Source organism: Chinchilla lanigera, unplaced genomic scaffold (assembly GCF_000276665.1).
Source record: "Chinchilla lanigera isolate Chin_1 unplaced genomic scaffold, ChiLan1.0 scaffold00112, whole genome shotgun sequence".
Lineage (NCBI taxonomy): Eukaryota > Metazoa > Chordata > Mammalia > Rodentia > Chinchillidae > Chinchilla > Chinchilla lanigera.
Genome location: NW_004955513.1, coordinates 4,987,289 through 5,011,078, shown reverse-complemented (window position 1 = coordinate 5,011,078; position 23,790 = coordinate 4,987,289). Strand labels below are relative to the sequence as shown.

At 62.3% G+C, this 23,790-nt stretch overlaps 3 protein-coding genes across 6 annotated transcripts in view; 1 reads left to right on the top strand and 2 right to left on the bottom strand.

The window, feature by feature from the left end:
- The window catches only part of Ptgds (prostaglandin D2 synthase 21kDa (brain)), a 3,252-nt gene extending 1,703 nt beyond the window's left edge, over nt 1-1,549 (bottom strand). Inside the window, exons 1-3 of the mRNA XM_005408569.1 lie at nt 1,332-1,549; nt 466-605; nt 291-367 (exon numbers count right to left, since the gene is read on the bottom strand). Coding sequence (XP_005408626.1) covers nt 291-367; nt 466-605; nt 1,332-1,454 — 340 coding nt within the window. The 5' untranslated portion in view covers nt 1,455-1,549. The remainder of the gene's footprint in view (nt 1-290; nt 368-465; nt 606-1,331) is intronic.
- A 5,838-nt stretch (nt 1,550-7,387) lies between these two features.
- On the bottom strand, nt 7,388-14,064 carry Lcn12 (lipocalin 12). 3 transcript variants are annotated; one of them, XM_005408566.2, is made up of 6 exons: nt 13,961-14,064; nt 13,764-13,836; nt 10,864-11,000; nt 9,012-9,088; nt 8,832-8,948; nt 7,388-8,572 (listed from the first exon to the last, which is right to left on the bottom strand). In XM_005408566.2, the coding sequence occupies exons 2-6, from the start codon at nt 13,827-13,829 to the stop codon at nt 8,400-8,402; spliced, it is 570 nt and encodes a 189-aa protein (XP_005408623.1). In that variant the 5' UTR covers nt 13,830-13,836; nt 13,961-14,064; the 3' UTR covers nt 7,388-8,399. The 3 variants fall into 3 exon arrangements, with proteins under 3 accessions (XP_005408623.1, XP_013362096.1, XP_013362097.1); XM_013506642.1 differs by lacking the exons at nt 13,764-13,836; nt 13,961-14,064 and adding an exon at nt 11,326-12,791; XM_013506643.1 differs by lacking the exons at nt 13,764-13,836; nt 13,961-14,064 and adding an exon at nt 11,326-12,791 and having other exon boundaries at nt 7,388-8,568.
- Nucleotides 14,065-14,156: 92 nt separating this feature from the next.
- Fbxw5 (F-box and WD repeat domain containing 5) lies at nt 14,157-17,918 on the top strand. Of its 2 annotated transcripts, none has more exons than XM_005408568.2 (9): nt 14,157-14,248; nt 14,810-15,023; nt 15,209-15,366; nt 15,571-15,745; nt 15,820-15,968; nt 16,061-16,478; nt 16,666-16,813; nt 16,911-17,105; nt 17,193-17,918. In XM_005408568.2, exons 2-9 carry the CDS (start codon nt 14,831-14,833, stop codon nt 17,434-17,436), a joined length of 1,680 nt encoding a protein of 559 aa, XP_005408625.1. In that variant the 5' UTR covers nt 14,157-14,248; nt 14,810-14,830; the 3' UTR covers nt 17,437-17,918. The 2 variants fall into 2 exon arrangements, with proteins under 2 accessions (XP_005408625.1, XP_005408624.1); XM_005408567.2 differs by having other exon boundaries at nt 14,158-14,248; nt 16,893-17,105.
- The last annotated feature ends 5,872 nt before the right edge of the window (nt 17,919-23,790 follow it).

Genomic DNA, 23,790 nt, shown 5'->3' with positions numbered 1-23,790 from the left:
GCGGGGTGGAGCTCTGCCTCCTGGGAACTGCAGAGGTGTGGACAGAACTTGGGGTGCTGTGTGCCCCATGCGGGCAGCACAGAACTGGAAAATTCTCCTGGGGAAGGGGAGAAGACTGGCAGAACGTGGTGGGCTGCAGACAGAACCCCATTCTGGAGTCCCTGGCTCCCTCTGCTGTGCCCGTGGCAGACCCACACAGGCCGAACCCTGGGAGCGGCCTGCACGGGCCACCGCGGCAGGGTCCAAGTCCGCGGCCTGCACCCTGGGCAGACGGGTGGGCGCCCACTCACGAGGACTGTGGTAGCTGTAGGAGCCAGGGGTCCCCGTGGGCCGCAGATGCATGGTCCGGGTCTCACACTGGTCCTTCCTACAGGCAGGTCACCTTGAGGTCAGGGGTTAGGTGTCCCCAGACCGCGACAGTGGACAGGGCTCCCTGGTCCCGAAGCCAGCCCGCTGTGCGCCCACCTTAGGAAGGTGGAGGTGAGATTGAGGCCGCCGTCGGCGCTGGGGGCGACCACAGTGGAGCACATGGACATCGTCGCCTTCTTCTCCCGGAACCAGCTCGAGTTGGAGGCGAGGCCCGCGCTGAACCAGCGCCCCATGAACTGCGGGAACCGGACACCAGCGCCCCGGTCGGTCGGCGCGACCCGGGGAACCCCCATCTCGACCCGGGCGGGCTCCCCACTTCCACTCGTCCCCTAAGCCCCGCCCCAGGCCGAGAAGCTCCGCCCAACACCAGAAACCCCGCCCCATAGCGAGTCCCCTCCCGCCGAAGCCCCGCCCCGTCAGAAAAGCCCCTCCCCGGCACCAGAAGCCCCGCCTCTATCTCGAGGTCCCGCCCATAGCCCCGCCCATAGCCCCGCCCCGGCAGGGCCGGTCTCTTCCCCGCCCACTGCATCCCGGTCCGGGTGGGGCGACCCGCTCGTGGGAGGAGCCAGCGACCCCTGGGTTCCTGGAGGGCAGGCTTTGGCGCCCCTCAGCCGAGCGCTGGGGGCAGGGATTCGAGTCCCCGCCAAATCGGCGCGACCGTGCGTGGCTGTGTCCGTGCGGAGCGCGTCCCGGCGCGCGGCGCTGTCTGCTGCCATCCGCGTGCGATTCGGGTCTGCGCGGTGCAGCGCCGCGTCCTGGGAACCTTGGGACCGGGCTGGGCGGGACTGTGCCTGTGTGGTCCGCGGGTGCGGGGAGATGTCCGCGTCGCCTCCTGGGGCAGCTGCCGCGTTCCCGTCTGCTGGCCGGGGGATTCAGCGCGCTCTCCCCAGGGGGAAGACCCCGCCGACGCGGCGGTTGCCTCCGGACCTGAACTGCCTTGGGATGGGGCAGGGCACCCTCACCTTGTCCTCTTGGAAGTCGGACTGCATGGAGGCCTGGGCCTGGGCTCCGGTCTGCAGGACCCCCAGCACCCCTAGCACCCCCAGCAGTACCAGCCCTGTCCACAGCGAGCGGAGAGAGGCCATTGTGGTGCCCGGCAGGTGTCCAGGGCCTGGTACCACCCGTACGCACAAAGCAGGGAGTGGGCAGGAGCAGCTAGGGCACCACAGAGACCCCTATTTATTGGCCAGGCTTGGCCTGAGCCCAGGCCCAAGGACAGCCCACTGCAGGCTCGTGATGTGGGGGGCGGGGTGTCCAGGGCCAGCTGCAGCCTCATCCCCCACAGGGCCGCTTATGCAAGAGGCTCCCACAGAGCTGGCCTGGGCCCTGCTGCCCTGCTGCAGAGGGAGGCGGGTGAAGCCCAACCAGGGCACAGCCAGCCCCTTTTCAGCCCCAGGGCAAAGCAGCTGGGACCCTGCCCACCGCACTTCAGCTGGCAAAGGCCCCAGCAGCCAGGAGGGCCAGGGCGTGTGTGCCTCAGTGCTGCCCGGCCTCTGGGGCCCCGTCACGTCCCTCTGGGGCCAGGGCCTTCTTCCTGCAAACCCTGCCATCAGGCCCCAGCCCCACAGGGAACCCAGTAGTTTGGTCCTAAGACTCCTCAGGCCCCGCAGTAATGAGACGGGTGAACCAAGGTAAAGAAGCTCGGTGGGCATGCTTGGACTTGGGGGCCAGCTGAGGGTGCTGGGCACAGCCAGGGGCTGTGGGCAATGTCAGATGGAGGGTTCCCGGGCTCAGGAGGACTCACAGAGCCCCGTGGGCCCCACTCACCTGTTGTGCCCCAGCCTGGCCGTGGGTGGCAGCCCGTGGGGAAGGCAAGGGGAGCCCCTGAGCCCACTCTCCCGCTCCCCGGAGGAGCCCCAGCCTCACAGCCTGCCCATGCACCCCATAGGGTTTTGAGTGGAGCGGGGGCAGTGGCCTGGGCCACCGGGAGCTGCTCGACAGGCTGCTCTGGGCTCCGAATCCCGGGCAGAGTGGAAGTGGCTTGGACCGAAGCAGAGGAAGCCAGGTGGGCAGACATCGGCCCTCGGGCCCCAGGGTCCTCTGATTTAACGGGGCTGCCCTGGCTGCACCCACATGGTCCCTGGGTCCTGTCCAGATGTGTGGCCGTTCCTCTCCCAGCCCATGCCCGTCGGCTCCCTGCTGTGTCCAGGAGAGGGAAGGATGGGGACCTGGATCTCAGCGGTGCTGCAGAGGTCCAGGGAGGCCAGCACTGCCCCAGCTCTGGACTCGGCAGGGCCCCAGGGCAGAGGTGCTGCTGGGAAGCAGCAGCTAATCAGGCTCAGGAAGGGGCTGTCAAAGGGCAGCACCATGTGAGGGACACGGGCCGCCTGACTTCTGCATATCCTTGGTGCTGACTGCAGCACAGGGCTCCCCTGGGCTGTCCTTGGCCCAGCCCTTTCTGGGGTGTGGGTGGGGGCGACCCCCTGCCCAGCCTAGAGGTCCTGGCCTGGCCACCCATCAGGGACAGTGGTCCTGGCCCTGTGTCACAGGCAGGGTCCTGCAGGGAAGAAGGGGCCCTGGGTTGGGAGCTCGGGGGAGTGGGTGTCAGGCAGGGGCTCCCCCTACTTCTCAAGGAGGCCCCCGTGGAGGGCCTGCTGGGTGCCCTGCTGGGGGGGTCCCTGCTGAAGTCCCCATGCAGCTGTCCCTGCCCCCTCCACCGGCAGCCCAGGCCTGGCACCTTCCTGGGCTCAGCCCTGCCCTGTCCAGACCTCCCCAGCCCCTGGGCTGCAAGACTGAGCAGTTTCCTCTTCTGGCCCCTCCTAAATCGCAGCCGCGGGGACAGGCCAGGGCGCATTGCACTTGCTCAGGTGGGTGCTGTCCACCCTGCCTGAGAGTGCCCCCCTCACCAGCCTCCAGCCCAGCTCCAGCAGGGAGACCCTCACCTGAGCAGCACAGGCGTGGTGGCGGCTGCCTGAGCTGCCCGCCAGGCCAGGGACAGTGCCTCCTAGCACTGTGGGTGGAAGATGGCAGGGCCAGCGTTACCCCTGCTGCCCGGTCTGCACCAATGATGTGGACCTGGTGGGGACAGGGTGGCCCTGGCCTGAAACCCGATGGCCTCCCTGAGCCTCAGTTTCCCCCAGACAGGGTTCCTGAGGGCCGTGGCAGAGCTCACTGGCTGGGGCCCTATATGGGGCTGGAGCTGGGCCGAGCTCCCCACCTCCTCCTGTGCAAGTGGGGCCAGGCACCCACTCACCCACCCGAGTGTCCACTCACTGGCGCAAGTGCCCACTCACCTGCCCAGGCATCCGCCCACCCTCTCTTCTCCTCGCTGGGCAAGACCCAGAGCCTTGGCAAAGACAAGTTCGGGCATGGGCGGTGGGTGCCCCTGGGCTGTCTGGGGTCCTGTGGCCCGCCCCTAGGGCCTCACTCTGGGTGGAGGAGGAGTGGTGCTATCACTGAGCTCACCTGGGGGTCTCACCCAGGATGAGAGGCCCTGTCCCCAAATGTCAAAATGGTCAGATGCTGCATAGCCAGAGACCAACTCCTGAGAAGCACTGGCCACCTGGACAGATGTCTCAGACAAAGGTAGGACACAAATCTCCAAGGGCCTGAATTTTAAAAACACCTACAGACACTGAGAGGGTGGATGGCCCACACCTGAGGGAGCAGGGCCTCGAAAGGCCGGGTCTCAGCACCGAGTGGGGCCTACTCGTCTGCAGGACAATTTTTGGACAGTTTTAGGTTAGCAGAGAACACACGGAGATGGGAGAACGTTTTCATTCCCCCTGTGAGTCCCGTGGTGACATCTGACAGCACAGGCACTGTCACAGTTAACAGTGGTTAGCAGCCAGCGTTCACATTTTATTCAAATTCCCTTCATTGCCCCACGCCCTTGTTTCTGTCCAGGATGTGACCGGGATCTAGGTGACATTTCAGCGTGGTTTGAAAACCCCTCGGTTAAGGTCACTGCCGACATGACCTCTGCTCTGCTGACCTGGCCTTGACCTCCTGGCCCAGGAGACAGGGCTGGGGTGAAGCATCCTTTGTCCAGCCACTCTGTGGCTCCCGGCCTGGCACCCCTAGTGCAGCCCATGCTCAGAGCAGGCACTGCCTGTCTGCAAACTTTTATCATGAGATTTCTCTTCATGCTCCTGTGTGCCCTCTGCAATCATTTACTTATATCAGTGTGCACTTGCAGACATTTATTTTATGCTTTGTGCTGTGAGCTAATTCTTCATTATTTTTTTGCTCAAAGTGTTTCAGCTGTGGCCATGGAGAATGCGATGTCGCTCACTCCCTCCTTCCCTCCCCCTCTGGCAGCAGTGGGAATTGGACCTCGGGCCTCACACATGCTGGGCAAGTGCTCTACCGCTGAGCTGTAGCCTCAGCGCTTTTTATTTTTTATTTTGAGACGAGGTCACGCTAAGTTGCCCAGGCTGGCCTAGATCTTGTGATCCTCCTGACTCAGCCTCCCAAGTAGCTGAGATGACAATCGTGTGCCACCCGTGGCCCCTTCACATGGCTCCGTTGTTACCGGCTTTTGTTTCTGTGGGTCCCCCCCTTGATAAGTTTTGATGCACACAGACACGTGGGAGCCATCACCCCAGTCGGAGCAGTGAGGGTGTCTGGTCCCCAGAGTCCCCGAGCCCCTCGGGAAGCCCCCTCCTCCCCCAGGCCCGCTCTGTTCCCCCTCACTGTGGCCCACTTGTCATCACCCAGGCTTTCTCTAAATGGAGCTGCACCACACCTAGGGCACCTTTACGTCTGGCTGCGGCTCAGCGGGTTATTCCAGGGCCGCACACTGCAGCGCGCTCTGCAGCTGGGCAGGCGGCGGTGCTGTGTAGGGGTGCTCCCTCCCCTCTGCGGTCTGGTTGCTCTCAGTGGCTGGGGCTGTGACCCCCAAGCCCAGGTCTAGCGGCATATCTCCTGGTGGGGAGGTACTGGGGGTGACGCCGGGCTGGGGACAGGTGTGCTGTGCTCCCCGTGGGGAGGCAGGAGCACCCCGCAGCCGACTGACTGATCGAGGGGACAGAGCCCAGGCTCCATGCACGGGGCGCAGTGTCCTTCCCCTGCCCAGGCACTGATGGGAAAGGGGCGGCCACTCCAGTCGCCAGGATGCCAGGATGGAAAAAGCCAGCTCCCAGTTAATCCCCACAAAAAAGAAATAAAAGCACTTCCTGCAAAACACAAAAGGAATCCGAGGGCACATTCCTCTCTGACTGAGGCCCGTTTCCGAGGAGCTGGAGAACACAGCGGCTATGGGGGTGCCGGCTGTCTCTGCACGAATGCCCAGGTCTGCATGAACACACATGTGTATGCAGGCATGTCTCTGTCCATGTGTGCATGCATGTGCACATGTGTGTCCCCATGTGAGCACCTGTAGTGTGTCTGTGTGCTGTGTGTCTGTGCAGGGTGCACAAGTGTATGTGTCTGTGTGTGCCTCGGTGCCCCTGTGTGTGTGCACTTGTGTGTGTCCATGCACTGCACACACAATGTCCAGCCTCCTCCCCATGGGCCGAGCTCATGTACCCCAACTCGAACTCCGGCCCAGCTCACTTCTGTTTCCAGTTTGCCCAAGGAACCGTCCCGGGACCCCTGCCCACCTTCACGGTAATGACAAGCAGCTGCCAGCCACGCGCTGGCTCAGGCTGCTGTGAGCCGTGGCTGAGAGGGCACGGCCTAGGCCTGGCCCTGGGGCACTGGAGAGGACTGGAACGGTGGGGCCAGCTCGGGCTGCGTTCTGCTCATCTGTACCAATTCCTGGCTCCCTGGGAAAGTCCCTTGGGCAGGTTGCGCTGCCCCAGCCAGAGTGAAACACCCCCCATCCTGGCCCTTCTCTGCCCCAGTGCCTGGCACACAGGGCGCTGTGGAACCCGCATGCTTAGGGGTCTGCAGAGGCTGGCAGAGTCCCTTCCCAGGCATCACCCAGCCCTGCCCTCAGAGGTTCTGCCCACACCTGCCTCAGCCCCACTCCCAGGGGTCTCAGACAGCATCCTGCCCCCTCCTGGGAGGGGAGGAATAGGCCCCGTGTCGTGTATGTGGGTGACGGGCAACCAGGACCAGGCTCCACCACAGTCCTGAGGAAAGACAGGTTGGGGGAGGGAACTGCAGTGCATGGCCTGGAGCCCTCAGGACCCCGAGGGAGGGTGGCATCGACAGGGGCCACACCCAGAAGGGCGCCAGTCCTGCTCTGAAGCCGAGCCCCCGCCGTGCGGACCACCTGGTCCCCAGAAAACTGCAGGCTCAGCGGCCCAGGCCCCAGCGGGCAGCGGGTCCAGGCCCAGCAGGCCCAGGTGGTGACGGGAGGAGCTGCTTTCCCTCAGCCAAAGTAAAGACACTGCCTGAGGGCGGGGCTGTGGGAAGGCAGAGGCCACCCCACCCGGGAGCAGCCCAGCTCCTACTCCTGTCCCACCACCGCAGCCATGCCCTGCAGAGCCTGGGCACTGACCCTGCCGCTGTCCCCTGGAAGCCGCGTCCTGCGGGGCATTGCCCACAAGCCCAGCTTCCCCACACCCCTGGCAGCCCTGCCCCAAGGTGGGCAGGACCGGGCCGGACCCCGCACTGGACAGTGAGTACCAGGGACTGATGGATGTGCCCATCTCCCTGGGTTTCTTCCGGCTTCAATTTATTTGAGGCCAAATTGTCAGAGGCGCAGAAATTGCAAGTCTTGCTTGTATTATTCCCTGCCACGCAGATTCCACAGCACTGGGAGGTGACAGTGTCATCACCGTGGCCCTTGGCGTGAGTCAGTTCTGGGCAGCAGGCCGCTTCTCAGGGTTCGCATCTGCCCAGCACATCTTGTCCTTCCTGTCACATCTGGCACTTTGTTCTGTCTTCAGTGTTCTCTGGGAGGACAGCAGACAGCGGGTTTGTGCTTCTCCCTGCAGTGCTGGGGGTCACACAGGGTCTGGTGTATGTGCGCCCGGTCAGCGCTGTCTGTGTGGTGCTGGGGACGTAACCCGGGCTTCCAAACTGAGCTACATCCCAGGCCTCTTCTAAAATTATTTTCTATTTTGAAGCCCACCCTCCCATGCTCTGTGGCTCAGGGGCCTGGGAAGTAAATAGCCCTGGTCAACATCTCTGGGGTCTCCAGCCAGGGACCCCTGGGGGCTGGGGACAGCGCTGGGTTCTGCAGACTTTGCCAAGGGTGGTGGCAGCCCAGGGTGTCTGATCTGCCCCGCAGCTGGGGCCCTAGGCAGGCTGAGGGCAAACCACAGGCCCGGCTGGACCTCAGGGAGCCGGAGCAGGGGCGAGGCTTTGTGCGTGGCAGATAGGGGCGAGGAGACCCTGCCAAGTGGCAGCCAGTCTTCCAGACCTCAGTTTCCCCATCTGTACAGAGCCTCTCTGTGCAGGCTGTGCAGGGTTAGGTGGGAGGTGGTGCCTGTACCCCTCTGCCAGGGACCACACGGGGCCAGGCCCTGAGCAGGAGCTGCTTCTCTGGGAGAGAAGCCTAGCGGGTGCCTCTGGTGCCCTCGCTCTGTGACCTATGGTGACCGGCACCAGGCTGGCACCTGGGCTAGGCTGGGCAAACTCCAGGCATGTGGAGCTGGGTGGTAGCTGTGAGCCAGGAGGAGGGTCTGGCTGGTGGCTATGCCCCTCTGGCTCTCCATGGGGCCCCGAGTGCCACGCCCACATCCCCTTCCAAGAGTGGGGCATCTGTGTCTTGTCAGGGCCACCTGTTTTGTCAGGGTCCAGCCAGAGGGGCAGGGGATGTCCTGCCCTGCAGCTCTGCCCTGGCAGCTGGGGATTCCATGGAGTGGCACAGTGAGTGAGCTCAGCAGGGCCGGGTGGGCAGCGGCTCCATCCTGGGTACTAAAGGACCAGCAGGGAGCTTTGAGGGACTGTGGTGGGCCTGTGGGGTCAGTGGGTCTCCTTGTCCTTCTCAGTCACAGCGGTAACACCTGAGGTCCAGGTGAGGAACGTTTATTCACGCTGGGGCCGGTGGTGGGGGAGGGGGTGCTCAGCAAGGGGCTGGGGGGCCCTGTGTGTGCGGACAACGATTGCACAGGGGACCCTGGAGGGAGGAGGTGTCAGGAACAGGCGCAGTGCGGACCGCGGGGTGTGGTGCCCTCCCTCACGGCCATCAGCCCCTACGGCTGCGGGGGCGCCGTCATGCAGCTGCACTGTGTTTGCCACGACCACTGCCCACGACCCCTGCCTCTGCCTGTGACCAGGAACACGATGTTGTCCTCCATGAGGCCCTGCGCTTTGGACAGGCGGATGAACTTGTCTGGTGTCCCAGGGGGCAGCGTCCAGGTCCTGCCTGCAACAGGGGTGTTAGGGTTTGTCTAGATGTCCCCCAAGGCCTCGTGCAGCGGGAGGGTTTTTCCAGAGGTGCCTGGACCTAGAGCGTGTGATTGATTCATGGTTCACTGCTAGGATTAAGGTGCTGGGACTGAGGGTGGGTGACTGCTGGATCAGCCCACTGATTGGATTGGCACCACCCTAGTCCCGGTGCCACCTGTCCCCAAGTCACCCTCTGCCCTGGGGTCATGCACAGGCCCAGGGAACTGCGGGCTCACCCAGCAGGCTGACCCTGATGACCGGCTGGCCAGGTGCTTGTCTGTGGGACAGCATAAGGGCAAAGCTGGTGTAGTTGGTGTCCACCACCTGGACGTGCTCCGTGTCGATGCTGGGCCCTGTGGGGCACAGGTGTCAGCCTGTGCTGGCCCCTCTGCGCCCCCACCCAGCGTCCCGCTCACCTCCGTGGTCCACGGTGAACCGTGCAGGCTGGGGCGTCGGCATCAGCAGGTAAGACCAGGTGTCACAGTGCTTGCCCCTGAGGGGTTGGCAGGGGCCACAGGCTGAGGGCACCCCAGGACCCCACTCTTCCGTGGAGTTCCAGCCCGGCAGGCGGCAGAGGACCCGAGGCCCTGTCCCCCGGCCCTGGCTGGGGGCTCGGCCCTGGGCCCTTCAGGCGGCCCCTGCTCGTCCCTGGAGCTCAGCCCGGTGCGTGTGCACAGGACCCGGCTGCAGGGATGTGCGTGACAGTGAAAGGTGTTTTCCAGGTGCAGCGAAGGGCATGGAGGTGACTCTGGGGTGGCCCAAGCATCTGGCGGGGACACTGGTGACCTCGCTCTGGTCCCCAGAGGTGATAGAGGAGCAGGTGAGCTCCCCGGGGGCTCCCGCAGGTTGTGCTCAAGCCCCCCAGTCCACCGGCTCCTGGACCAGGCAGGGGCTGACGCACCTCCCTAACCCCGGGGCCTGGACTTCTCGGAGCCCACTGGCCCTGTGGGTGCTTTGCTACTTGTGTAGCTGTTAGATAGAAATATTACAGGCAGTCAGACAGGGCCAGGCCCTCGAAGGAGCCAACATGAAAGACAAGATACCTTGTGAATGGAGACATATTTGCTGTGGGCCAGACCTCAAGACAAAAGACTAAACAAATGCACCCACACTCCTCCCCACTGTGAACATCAGGGACTGATACTCTAAGTAGGTAGCAACCACCTTGAAAAAGCCAGGAGGAGTCACTAGCCCAACCCCCGACAGGAAAAGCCCTTGTTCTGTATTCATACCTGCTTGCTACTTGACTCCTTCCCCATTTGATCCCAATTTATCAATTTTACCTGAGCAATTATACTCGTAATCTTATTGGCTGACCACAGTTCTGTCCCACCTCACGCCCACCTTGTAATTTCCCATTTTCTCCCTACCTTGGGCCTGCCTCACCTTGTGGTTTTGCTCTATAAAATCCCAGGGACGGGCAAGGTCCCTGGGCAACCCATTCGGACCCCCTTCTGTCCCTGTCTTCGGCAGAAGCTTTCTTTCCCTTGATAAATATATTCTGCTCTTAACCCCCGTTGTTCCTAAAATTCATTCTTCGATATTAGAGAACACGAACTCGCCCTAGATACGTTCAGGTTGGGATTTCTATTTTCCTGTATCACCTGGACTCCAAGCGCCCCGACCAGAGCCGCCCCCTGGGCCACCCCCCTCCCCGCCCCAGCACACCAGGAGGGTGAACCACAAAGGCTGTGGGATGGGTGTGCCACCCCTTCAGATTCCTGCAGCTGTCCATCACCCCCACCAGGGGGTGGGTACTGTCCAGGCAGGCCAATCAGAGTTCTCACTGATAGATGCCGTGATTGGTTCAGAAGAAGCACATGACTCAAAAGAGCCAATCAGAGACTTCCCAGGCTAGTCCGGATGCTCCCCTTTTTAAAAAAGGGGACCCTTTACACTGTCAGCTTGGGACTGCCTACCCTGTGAGCTGAGAACCTGCCACTCAAAGGTCAGGCTGGGCCAGAGAGAGACTCAGGGAAACAGGACCATGATTACAGGAATTGAGCTCCTGGATCCAGTTCTGCCTAAAATCCATCAACCTGCCACATCCAGAACGGCAATCCAGTAAACACTTTTTTGTGTACAGCCCACCAACTGGATTGGGTGATTGGCCGGCAGAGTCACTCAGCAGCATGCAATGGACCTAGACAGTGGGCTAGACAGCAACATGCATTGGACCTAGGGCTAGACAGTGGCCTTGGGGACACAGGCGGACCCCGGCTCAGGCCCTGATCCTGATCTTGGGGATGGTGGGAGCAGGCCACTCACCGTATCATGGAGTTCAACACCTCAAAGTGGGTGTTGTTTTTCAGCTCGAAAATCGCCGTATAAGGGTTCAGCAAGGGGCGGTCCTGCTTCTTAAAGGCGTTGCCTGCCAGGCCGAGGATGAACCAAGCACCCTGGAACTGTGGGCCAGGGACAGTGACACAGGCCCCACCGCGCCAGCGGCTGTCCAGGATCCCTCCCCAGGCGCTGGGCCGGAGCCGGGACGGCACCAGGGATGCGGGGCCTGGGGGGGACAGGGTGACCCGGCAGCGGCTAGGTGGGCTCCTTGAGCCTCAGTTTTCAGACATCAGAGGTCGTGCTGGCGGAGGCCCAGAGGGCACAGGCAGCCGGACGACCAAGCAACGACCTTTCCTGTTGGGACCGGGTGGCCTGGGCAGTGCCTCCTCCCTCCTGACCCGGCCCTGGGGCCTGGCCCGCCGCGTACCCCGGACCCTGCAGCCCCACCTGCTCACTGTGAAACTGGCTCAGCGGGGGTTGGACTGGCAGCGGCACCAAGGCCTGGGCCTGCAGGACTCCGTGTAGGCAGAGCCAGAGCCACGGGGTGCACCAGGGCCCCATCTCCAGGCTGGGGCTGAGGAACGTGTGGAGAGGCCACCTGGCTGGTGCCCTGGGACAGCTCCCCAGAACTGCCCATCTGCCCGGGGTCTCCAGTCCCAGCCTGGAGGGGCCTGGCCTGGGCCTCCATGTCCCCTTCCCCGGGAGGAGTCAGAACCCTGCCCACTGCCCCTCCTGACACAGAACGTCCTGTTCCAGGCCGGGAGCAGTCGGTGGACAGCCCGGCCGGGCACCTCATGGGGCCCGCTGCCCACGCCTGAGAGCACGGAGTGGGTGGCCAGCCCCAGCCAGCGGGGACTGGAGGGAAGGGCTCAGGGGGACACTGGCTGGGAACAGAGCTGAGACGGCTGTGCTGCATGGCTCCCACCTGCCCTGGTCCCACCTGGACACCCCTGGGACTCAGCGCCTCTACCTGAACCCCCCGCCTGTCCCAATGGCGGCTGAGCCTTGGAACCCTGTGCTGAGCTGGGCAGGGGTGGTAGCTCCCTGTGCTGGGTGCCTCCCCCTCTCGCCCCCACCTGGTGCTGTCCCTCCCTCACGGCACGCTGGGGACACTTGAGGGCAGTCATCAGCAGTGCCCCATGTACAGGGATAGACATCACCCACGCAGGGCCCAGCCATGGAAGCACCTTCCCTAGCCAGCTTGAGCGTCATCAAGGTCCCCAAGCTCCCAGCCCTGGGCTCCCACCCCAGCCGGGCCAGCGCATGGGACCTGCGTGGTTGGCACTGCGCCCAAGGATGGTTGTGGTATGGCACCTCTGCCTTCCTGGCTGGAAGCTCCTGGTGACACTGCAGGGCCGGTGTGGGTGCTAGACCAAGGCGACGGGGCTCCTGGGGTGGGGCAGGCGCTGGGGACAGCGTGGCAAGGCATTAGGGTCGGGCCAGAGTGTGGGAGCCCTGCTACACTGGGAGCTGTCTCCTGCCTCCTGGGACTGCTGAAACAGCACCCTGCTGAGCCAGTGCCCGGCCCTCCCCCACAGCCTCAGTGTCCAGACATCAGAGGTCACACTCCCAGCCCTTCTCTCCCTGCACCCCTGCCTCCCACAGGCTCCATCACGTCCTTCCAGGGACAGTGTGCCTCCTCTGCCCGCCAGGCGCTTGGCACAGTCCTCACTGTCCCCGATCTGGATGCCGGGCAGCTCCTGGGGCTGGAGGGAGCTCGTCCCACAGAGATGTCCACTGGGCAGGGAGGTCCGATGCAGGGCTGTGGGTGCTGCTGGGGGACCCTGGGCGGGGGCCCTCTCCAGTCCTTGACCCCTGGTAAATCTCAGGCAAAACACCCGGTCAAGTGGTCCTTTACATGGATTTTTTTTTCCTTGAGGTAGTCTCACTATGCAGTTCAGGCTGGCCTTGAACTCCCAGCAATCTTCCTGCCTCAGCCTCCTAAGTGCTGAGATCACAGGTTTTTTCCCATAGATTTTTTTTTTTTTTTTTTGTACTGGGAATCAAACTCAGGACCTTGGGCTTTCCAGGCAGGAGCTGTGCCACTGAGCTATATCCCCAGCCCATTTCCATAGATTTTTGAAACTACTTTTCTTACAAAATGTTGCAAATCACCTACTGGAGTTAAAGGGAAAATACAGACTGTAAGCCATGTTTCTGAGCAGGCACAGGGATGCGTGCCTGTGATCCCAGCGACTCAGGCAGCTGGGCAGCAGGGTCAGGAGTTCAAGGCCAGCCTGGGCAACTGAGCAAGACATTGTCTCAAAATTAAATTTTTAAAAAAGAGCTGGGTTTTTGGCTCAGTGGTACAGTGTTTGCCTGACATGCACGAATGCAGACCTGTCCTCACCTTAGACCAGGAAGCAGCCCAGGTTCCCAGTGTCTCTGTAGAGCTGCCAGCAGATCCCGCCCTGAGGAATGGGGCAGGAGCGGCACCCCAGCGGAGGGGACCCCAACCCAGGAGCCATGTGGGAAACTAGTGCAGTTATAGCAGGCTGAAGCCACAGCCATGAGGAGCCACTTCCTGCAAACTTGGGGAGGAGCAAGAGGGGCTGGGGTGGTCGAGACACCCACCCCTCCTGCCCCTCCCCTGCCGAATGTCGAAGTTGGCCTGGGGTTGGATGGCGCTGGTGGGGGGCACAGGCCGAGGGGGCCTCTGAGTCCTCTGGCCCTGCGAGCCGGCCACCAGGGGCAGGGTTAGCAGCAGCCCAACCCTGGTGGCCAGCACGGTGGGTGCCCTAGTCACCGCTGGCCCGGGTCAGGGTCCACCAGCCAGTGACCCTGGAAGCCCGGCCCAGGAAGTCCACATATGTCCCTCATCTCCCCCTGCCATGGGCCGGGGCCCCAGCCTCCTCTTGAGCCCGAGGGACAAAGGTGGTTCTGACCTCTGGCTCCTGGTCCACGTTCCCCACCCTTTTCCACTGGGGCTCAGGGCTCAGCCCTTTGCACATCCATGGTCTGTGAACCAACAGTTGGCCTCATTGCCACAGCCAAAGTTGGGCTCATAAAAACAAACAAACAAACAAACAAACAAACAAACAAACAAAGTTGGGCTCATAAAACCGCTTGCTCAACGCCCGACCTGGGAGGGTGCTGGGGAGGGTCTCGAATCCACGCCCCAGAGCCTCTCCGCGGATCCTGTGCACAGCCGCCGCTACTTCTCGCCACCAGGGGCGCTGTTCCAAGCGAGGCTTAACGTGCGCAGGCGCAGAAATCAGCACCGTTGGCGCGCCCGGGCCTCCAGTCAGCCTATCGATGTCTCGGGGCTCGTAGCATCAAGCCTGGCGGACTCTACCATAGAGACGCAGGGGCGGCGGCCGGAGCGGCAGCGGAAGCGGGTCCTAGCCGGGCTGCGGGCGGAGGAGCCGTGGTGAGTCCCGGCCTCGGCCCTGCCGCTGTCCTTGGCGTCACCGGCCTCGTCCAACTTGTGTCTGGCCGGTCTTCTCCCGCCACCACACCGGCCGTACACTCTTAGCTGCCCGTCCCCGACCTTGCCCCTTTGCGGTCGCTACTGTCTGGCCGGGCCGGGTCTCGTCCACACTGCCGGGCCCGCCCCGCCCCGCCCCGCCCGCCTGCCACCTGCGCGGGTGCGGGCTGCCGGGGTCCCCGGGAGGAAGTCGGTGCCCCGCTGGAAGCCTCGGGCGGCCGGGGCGGGGACCTGCCCCGGCGGCGCTGTCACCCTGCCCCGGGTCGTGGGGAGGTCACGGGGCCCCGCCTGGGCGGCCTGAGCCCGCGCGAGCCCCGCCGGGCGTGAGGACGAGGGGCTGGGGTCCCGGCGGCGCCAGGAGCGCCCCCCGCGAGCTCTGGGGAGTGGCTTGGTGGGGCGGCCGCCCGTGCCCTCGCTGCCTCGCCCGCCTGGTGTTCCCGGTCCGGCCTCTCCTCCGGGCAGCGGGAGGGGGCCTGGGGTCAGGAAAGCTGCTGGTGGTTCCAGGGCCGCGGGCAGAATGTCACGATGGACGAGGGGGGCGCGCCCCTGCTCCCCGACAGCCTCGTCTACCAGATCTTCCTGAGCCTGGGCCCCGCTGACGTGCTGGCCGCGGGGCTGGTGTGCCGCCAGTGGCAGGCCGTGTCCCGCGACGAGTTCCTGTGGAGGGAGCAGTTCTACCGCTACTATCAAGTGGCCCGAGACGTGCCCCGACACCCAGGTCAGCACCCAGCGGGCGGCAGGACCACTGCGGTGGGGCGGGCTCTTCAGCAGCACAGGGGTGCAGCCCCAGCAGGGGCCTGACCTTGGCCAGAGCGCTCTGGATGTCCTGTGGCCCAGGTTCAGCCTTTGGCCTCGCCTGTGGGGAGGGAGCCGGGTGCAGGGGTGACACCGACCTGTCTGCAGCCGCCACGTCCTGGTATGAGGAGTTCCGGCGGCTCTACGACTCGGTGCCCTGCGTGGAGGTGCAGACGCTGCAGGAGCACACGGACCAGGTCCTGCACCTCAGCTTCTCCCACTCGGGATACCAGTTTGCCTCCTGCTCTAAGGACTGTACGGTGAAGGTGAGGATGTGCACTGGGGCCTGCGCTGCACAGCACCGAGACGGAGAGGGGGCCCAAACCGCCCAGGAGGGCAGGCCCCCAGGGCCGTGGCACTCTGGACAGCCGCAGGGGAGGGCTGGGATTTGCACGTGTCTGGGTCCCCCGGGCCGTGGGGCATCCCTTGAGGGTCCTGGCCAGGCGCCACCCACTCGTGCTCCCGCGCAGATCTGGAACAACGACCTGCCCATCTCCTTGCTGCACAGTGCGGACATGAGGCCCTACAATTGGAGCTATACCCAGTTCTCCCAGTTCAACCAGGACGACTCGCTGCTGCTGGCCTCAGGCGTGTTCCTGGGCCCGCACAACTCCTCGTCCGGTGAAATTGCGGTCATCAGCCTAGGTGAGCAGGGGCTCTGGGCTGGGCGGCAGTGCCACCCTCTGTCAGCAGCATGCCCAGCCCCTGCCTCCCTGCAGACTCCTTCGCCCTGCTGTCCCGAGTGCGAAATAAGCCCTATGATGTGTTTGGCTGCTGGCTCACGGAAACTAGCCTCATCTCGGGGAACCTGCACCGCATCGGCGACATCACTTCCTGCTCTGTGCTGTGGCTCAATAACGCCTTCCAGGTGCGGCAGAGGCAGGGCCAACCAGGACCAGCAGGGAGGTAAGGGCAAGGGGGACTCCCCAGGCCTGCCCTACAGCTTGGTGACCTCCACAGGACGTGGAATCGGAGAACGTCAACGTGGTCAAGCGGCTCTTCAAGATCCAGAACCTCAATGCCAGCACCATCCGCACGGTGATGGTGGCCGACTGCAGCCGCTTCGACAGCCCTGACCTCCTGCTGGATACTGGCGACCAGGCTGTGCCCCCCTGCCGTGTATTTGACCTGGGCTGTGACAGTGAGGATGAGGCAACTGGCCCTGCACTGCGTGCCCCAGGCCACGCCAAGGAAGGCTTGCGGCGTGCACTGGACGGCATGCTGGACGGGCACACACAGCTGTCGGAGCGTGCGCTGGAGACCAGAGTGGCTGAGCTGCTGGCCCAGGGCCGCACCAAACCCCCAGAGCGTAGCGCTACCAGGAACAAGTACCTCATCTTCACCACCGGCTGCCTCACCTACTCGCCTCACCAGATTGGTAATGCCGGGTGGGGCCGGCACAGGAGGAGCTGCAGCACCCACCACCCTGCTGCCTGGCCTCCTCAATCCCAAGTCCCCTTTGTCCTTTCGCTCGGGCTGAGCAGTGGAAGGTGCAGTGGCGGGGGTGGGGCATGCTCAAGGGGCCCAGGGTGCTCTGGGGTGACCCTGCACTCTGCCTCCCACAGGCATCAAGCAGATCCTGCCGCACCAGATGACCACAGCAGGGCCCGTGCTGGGTGAGGGCCGGGGCTCTGACGCCTTCTTTGATGCACTGGATCATGTCATCGATGTACACGGGCACATCATCGGCATGGGGCTGTCCCCTGACAACAGGTGAGCCTGCGTCTTGGCGGGGGGCCTGCGGCAGCCGTGCCCACAGCATGCTCGTTCCTAGCGCATGCCCCTTGCTCAGGTACCTGTACGTGAACAGCCGTGCCTGGCCGCCCGGCTCTGTGGTGGCCGACCCCATGCAGCCACCACCCATCGCAGAGGAGATCGATCTCCTGGTGTTCGACCTCAAGACCATGCGGGAGGTGAAGCGGGCCCTGCGTGCACACCGCGCCTACACACCCAACGACGAGTGCTTCTTCATCTTCCTGGACGTCAGTAGGGATTTTGTGGCCAGGTGCGGGTGCCAGGCGCAGGGTGCAGCAGGGCTGGGGCGGGGGCACCAACGGTGGCCACAGAGCTCACCCCAGGGCCTGTCCCGCAGTGGGGCTGAGGACCGGCATGGCTACATCTGGGACCGGCACTACAACATCTGCCTGGCCAAGCTGCGGCACGAGGATGTGGTCAACTCGGTAGCCTTCAGCCCCCAGGAGCAGGAGCTCCTGCTGACTGCCAGTGACGACGCCACCATCAAAGCCTGGCGCTCACCCCGCACCATGCGCATCTTTCAGGCCCCTCGCCCCCGCCCCCGGCCCTTCTTCTCCTGGTTTGCCAGCCACAGGTGCTGAGGACACCGGTGGTGACCTGAGCTGTTGCGACTCGTGGGGGTGACGGCCCAGGTTCTTTCCTGAGCGAGCAGAGCAGCTTGCAGCAGCAAAGCCTTAGAATGGGGCACCTGCCCCTGCACGCTCGAGCACGCAGCTGCTCACGTGTCAAGCTCAGCACTTGGTAGCTGCTGAGGGTGCCACCGCAGACCCCATGCCAGCCTTCTGGCAGCCTGGGGTGCACAGGACACTGAAGCCTCTCCTTCCACCCACTGTCTCCTGGCTGGAGCGTGATACAGCTCCGGGCTAGTCAGCCTGCTACTTGGCGCAGTCAGTGCAACCCACACCTCGGGTCCCGGGCCCGAGACGGCAGTGCGCAGGCAGCAAAGGGCTCTGGCCTGGGACTTGGCTTGTGCACCAGTGGGGCCCAGGGGCCGGGGCTGCCGAGAACCGTGTGCGCATGTGCACCCGCTGCCCGAGAGGCCCTAATAAAAGAGCTGAGTGCAGCGCACGCGTCCCATCTCTACTACTGACGCAGAACGGAGGGAAAGCCAGGCGCTGCTGCCATGTGCTGCGGCGACAGCCACAGGGCGTCTCGGTATGCCAGCCTCGTCCTGGGAGGCTTCCCAGGGTGCCAGCTGGGGGAAAGCGGGTGGGCCTGGGCACAGAGGTCAGCCCTGGCTGGACCTAGAGGTTTCAGAGTTGGGGTTGGAGTCTGCCTCCGGGTGGCCAGGTGTGTAGGTGTCCCGGTCCCCAGAAATGGCAACATGGAGGGGACTGGCCTGAGTGAGGTACTGTAGACCAGAGGCCCCAGAGCCCGCTGGGAGCCAAGCCCCCACAGGGTCAGGTGGGTTGCAGGGGCTGACGCTGCCCAGCTTTTGGATGGGCACTGTGGCCTGCTCGAATGTGCACATCCACAACCAGACATGGATGAGGAGGGAAGAGCCATGGAGTCTCAGGACCATGCTGCAGGCACTGGGGAGTCACGTGGGCCGTGGGCTCGAGCCCCATCCTACACTGCACAAGGCGAAGCTGGGAGCCCGGAGCCCGGGAGTAAGGGCCCATGCACAGCTGGGCACACATGCTCCAGGAGCTGCGACACAGCAGCTTCTGGAAAAGGACCTGAGGTTGCTCTGACTTAAAAGTGGGAAGGATGCAGAGCAATCAGCTATAAAGCTAAACGGAAGCGCAAACCAAGGATGTACAGAATTTCAAGCAGGCCGAGTGGCTGAAGCTGAGTTCACAAGAAACGCTGGCCTGTGAAGACTGGGCGCAGCGGGCAGAGGGGCTGCTACTGAGCTGCAGGACAGTGGCAGACGGGGTGCACCCTGCCACCTGCCCAGCATGGAGACGACAGGTAAAACCGCAGCCATGCCAAGGAATCTTCAAAGGCAGGCTGACCACTGAACAAGAGAAGGGACCACACGGGGGTGTGGCCGAGGCTCAGCAAGGACACAGTGCCGTCAGGGCTCACGGAGGATCTGGTCCCCTGGGATAGAGCAGGGGTGGGAGGTGGCTCTAAACCTCGTGCCGTGGTGCTCTGAGCTGTGAGGCTGGCACTGGTCACCCCTCGTCCCTCACTGTAGCACCTGACTCTGCAGCCAGAAGCGATCCCTGGGGGTGCTCAGCACTGCCCTGGTGCAGAGCGCAAGTGCCCTGGGCCTTCTTCCTCTGCTCCTTCGTGCCAGGCACCGTGGTGGGGTGTGGTGGCCTTGGGGGCCCACAGCAGCCACATGCTGGGGACATGGGCTGGGAACTGTCCTTAGCATCAGTGCAGCTGCAGCTGGGGTGGGGGCATCTTATCACTTCCTCCCTCTACCCTCCTGCCACGGAGCCCCGCCCACCTGACCGTGGAAGGGCACAGGGCTTGCGAGGACCGTCGATGTCCCTGTCATCAGAAGCCCAAAGATGAGGGTGATTGGCAAGAATGGCGGCTGAAAGCTCCCCAAAGTGGTGCGTGTGTGGGCCGGCCAGTATGGGAGCCGAGCACATTCAGGAAAGAAGGAAACCCACACGGAACGCACCCTACAGCCTGAGCGCTGGGAACTGGACAGGAGCCCTTGGGGCCACGGGGGTCTCCACAGTGCGGGGAGCAAGGGCTGCCAGCCAGAATTCTCACCCAGGGATGTGTCTGTGTCCAGTGGTAAGGACGGCACCTCACACTGGCACCTAGACTCCTTGCCACACTCTGGAGAAGGTGCTGCCAGCCGAGCTTGGTACAGACCAGGCTGAGGCCGATGGCAGGGACGCTAGAGGACCACCCAGGGCCAAAGTGAATCGCAGGTGAGCACTCACACTGCAGATACGGCAGCCCGAGTGCGGCTGAGCTGCGGACACAGGACACCGGAGGGGAGGGGTCTTGCCCTGACCAGCCTATGGGGTGCACAGCAGTCTCAGGGCTCTTTGGACTGTGGATGCTGTGCGGCCATCTTCACCCTGTAACCTCATCACTGTCCCTAGGAGCCAGCATCTACCCCACCCCTTTCCCTAACAACATGGCCAGCTGTGCTGGACAAGGACCCCTGACCACCTCATTGTGTGGCCCGTGTTTCCGCGTAAAGCCACCTTGTGCGGTTGTGGGGTCAGGACTTCAACGGCTCACTGAGCAGGGCCGAGGTGCCCTCTGCTCTGGGGACCATCGCATCCTTTTCTGCTCTGATCACAGATGCCGATGACAGGGTGATTTATAACCCTGGGTGCAGGCTGGGAGATCTAACATCTGGGGCACATCTGGCAGGGACTCTGTGCAATGTCCTCCCTGGGTGGAGGACAAGGTAGCAAGCGGACACCCACATTTTCTAACAGTTCCAATGTCACCTGGGATGGGACAGCCACGTGCAAGTCACCACTTTACACTGCTGCATGGCAATTAAATTTCAACACAACACTGGAGGGGGCCAGGTATGGTAGCACACGCCTGTAATCCCAGCACTCGTGAGGCTGAGGCAGGAGGATTGTTGCTAGTTCAAAACCAGAGTGAGCTGAAGGCCAGCCTATCTCAGAAAGCAAGACCCTGTCTCAGAAAGACCAAAAAAAAAAAAAAAAAAAACACGGGAGGGGACAAACTACAGCGCTACAGCACTGTGCCCCTGGCCGCCCAAACTCGTGCTTCTCACCTATAGAACACACCAAGGCCATCAGATAGTTACTCTGGCACCTGGCCAGAGCCACCCCTGAATCAGCCACGCTGGCTCGAGGTAAACACACCCTGCTCCGGGCAGGCCGGGTGCAGGGCAGGCTCGTTGAAGGAGAGACGGGTGAGGCGGGAGGAGCGGCCAGTGCCAAGTGAGTCTAAACCCCGCAGGGAAGACCCTCCTGAGCCGAGCCCGGACCCCACAGCTGCCTCCTGACACGGGCAGGTCATAGGCCTTGGCAGCACCCACCCCACAGCACCGCAGGGCGCAGCCCAGACACCGGCTCTTAGTTTGGGCTCTCCCCTGGTGTCCTCAGTTCTGGGTCCTGGGCTATACCAGGCACAGCCTTGGGAGTTCCTCGGCAGCTCCACCCTGTGAAACCTATCCCAGGCCTGCAGTGCCCTTGGAGGTGCAGCTGGAGGCCACCACAGCCCTGGACTCCACAGCCTGTGCCTGCTGAGCCAGCGCCGCCCACAATGCACAGCTTTGCCACCTCGGCCTGGTGCACCCTGACAAAGATGTGCAGCGGACCTGGCAGTGGAGGCCTGGGGGCGGGGCGGCCAGCTCCCTAGGCTGACCGGCAGGCAGCTCTGGCTCTAGTGTCCATGAAGGTGCTGACATCCGCCAACCTCAGACTCCTGTCCTGGAAATGCTTTCTGCACAAAGCAGCTGAGACTCCCTCAGTTCCCTACATTCTATGAATCTTCCTAATAGTAAAGCCCACGATTCAAAAATCCTTTTCCTTGTAGTTGCTATACAAAAAATAAAACACAAACTAGAAAAGCAGCCACACAGCACCAGGAATCTGCTGCTTAGCAATTTCTTCACCAGATACCTGGGTTCAGGGCTCTTAAATGCCACCACCCTGGGGCCCTTGACACAGGACTCAGCCAGGCTCCCCGCCACTCTGCAGGAAGCTGCTGCTCCCATTTCCAAACCCTGTGCCTCACTGCCGTCTGAAACCCATCCATGTGGTCTTTCCACAGACACCTGACCCCGACCTGTCCCCAGGGTCCCAGGCCCTTGGTCAGCTCTGCTGCACCCTTCTTGGAATTATCAGGCGCCCTTGACAGCGCCCGGCCTTTCCAGCATGTCCTGCGCACTAGCCAGGCCCACAGCCCGTTCCCACGTGTCCGGCACTGGTTACAGCAACAGCCTCGCTCCTCCACCAACTTCCATCTGTAGAGCCCCATAGAGAACCACAGATAACACAGTGTCCCTTTATCTGTAGGGCACACATCCCAAGGTGCCCAGTGGGTGCCAGCAGACAGGGCGAGGCCTGGTATTCATGAACACACAGGCTTACGGTGAAGTTTAACATGTCAATCAGGCACAGAGCCACTGTGCAGAGGACTGTGATAAAAGTCACATGACTGTCTCACAGTCCCCCAGATGTCACACTGCAGCAACCTTCTTTCTGGTGAGTGAGTCACCAGCAGCACCACCGGCCACAAGTACTATGACGCTGCAGCTGCAATGGCAGCTCGCAGCTAATGGGCGGTGGTGAATGCCGTGTGGGGTGAGACCAGGGGTGTGCACAGAAAACCCATCTCAGGACGGTACGAGGTTCCACCACACTGCTCAGACGGGGGCCTGATCAAAACCATTCATCGCTTATTTCTGAAAACTCCATTAGTTTTGGACTGCAGTTAAACAAGGGTGACTGAAACCATGAAAAGTGAAACCACGAGTACGAAGGGCTCCCGTGCAGCCAGACCAGTGCACCTCACAGCCACGCAGCGCCCTAACGCAGACAGACCAGTGCACCTCACAGCCACGCAGCGCCCTAACGCAGACAGACCAGTGCACGTCACAGCCACCCAGCGCCCTAACACGCACTGCTCCACCGACAGGACAGTGAACCGTGCCGAGGTGGGTCACCCCAGGTCAGCAAGGCTGGCTCAACCTGGCACCGCTGACTGTGAGCCACCATGGTGTGGTCAGGAGCAGGGATGGCGAACCTTTTAGAACTTTCAATGACACACACAGCCCACTGTGGCATGCGTGCCATGGGTTTGCCACCACCAGTCAGAAGGAATGGCCACGAGGCATCCCTGGATGCAGAAACAGCACCCGACAAAATGCCAGGTCAAGCTGGATGCCATGGCCTGTGCCTGTGAGCCCAGCTACCTGGGAGGCTGAGACAGCGGGGTCAAAAGTTCAAGGTCAATCTGGGCAACTTAGGGACACTGTGTTAAAATTTTAAAACTTTCTTGCTTTTTCTCTTTATCTATCTATTTAGTTTTTTTTTTGAGACAAGGTCTTGCTATGTAGCTCAGACTGGCCTTGAAATTACTATGTTGCCCAGGCTGGCTAACTCATGACGATCCTTCTGCCTCAGCCTCCTGAGTGCTGGCATTACAAATGTGCACTACTAAGGGGCTGGGGGTTTAGCTCAGCAGAACAGCGCCTGCCTGGCAAGCACAAGGTCGTGAGTTCGATTCCTGGTACTGGGAAAACAAAACAAAACAAAAACAAATGTGCACTACTCACCTGGCCAAATTTTTGTAAGGGCTGGGAAGCACCTCAGCACCAGACTACTTGATTGCTTACACACAAGATCTCCTCAAATCTACAGACACAAACATACGCCCAGCCTCCCAGAACCAGAGTGTGGAGGCGCAGGAGGCCGGAAGGCTGTGGGCAGGACTCGGCAAGCTACCCACTCCCTGCAGGCCACCCCACAGGCTGCCCACAGGCTGACTCGCAGGCTAACCCGCAGACTGACCTGCAGGCTGCCCCCCAGCCGAGGCAGCTCCAAAGAAACCTTGGTAGTTTCTTAGACTGATTCTGAAATTCATGTGCACTGGTGGAGGAACAAACGTGGCTAAAACAACTGGGAAAAACAACAAAATTGGAGGAGCTGCTGGGGAAGGAACAGACACAGATGAGCAGAACACAACAGATCACACAGTGTGACAGATTAACTCTTTACAGAAGTCTAACCTCGGAGCAAGATCATCCTCCCCGCAGGGCCAAGCCAGTCCAGGAGAGGCACGCCAGCCCTCAGGTACTGTGCCTCAGTCCAGCAGTAGTGGCCACCAGGATAGAGAAACTGAACTGAAACTCACACCTCACATCACACTGACTCGGACGGATTGCAGGCTGATGTGCAGAGCATAAAATGGTTAGCACTTGTAGATGATGAACTCACAAGAGAAACTGTCACCCTCAGAGTTAGGAGGAGCCCTCAGACAGGACCCTAAAGCACAATCCACAGAAAAAAAAGCTGAGGAGCAGAACT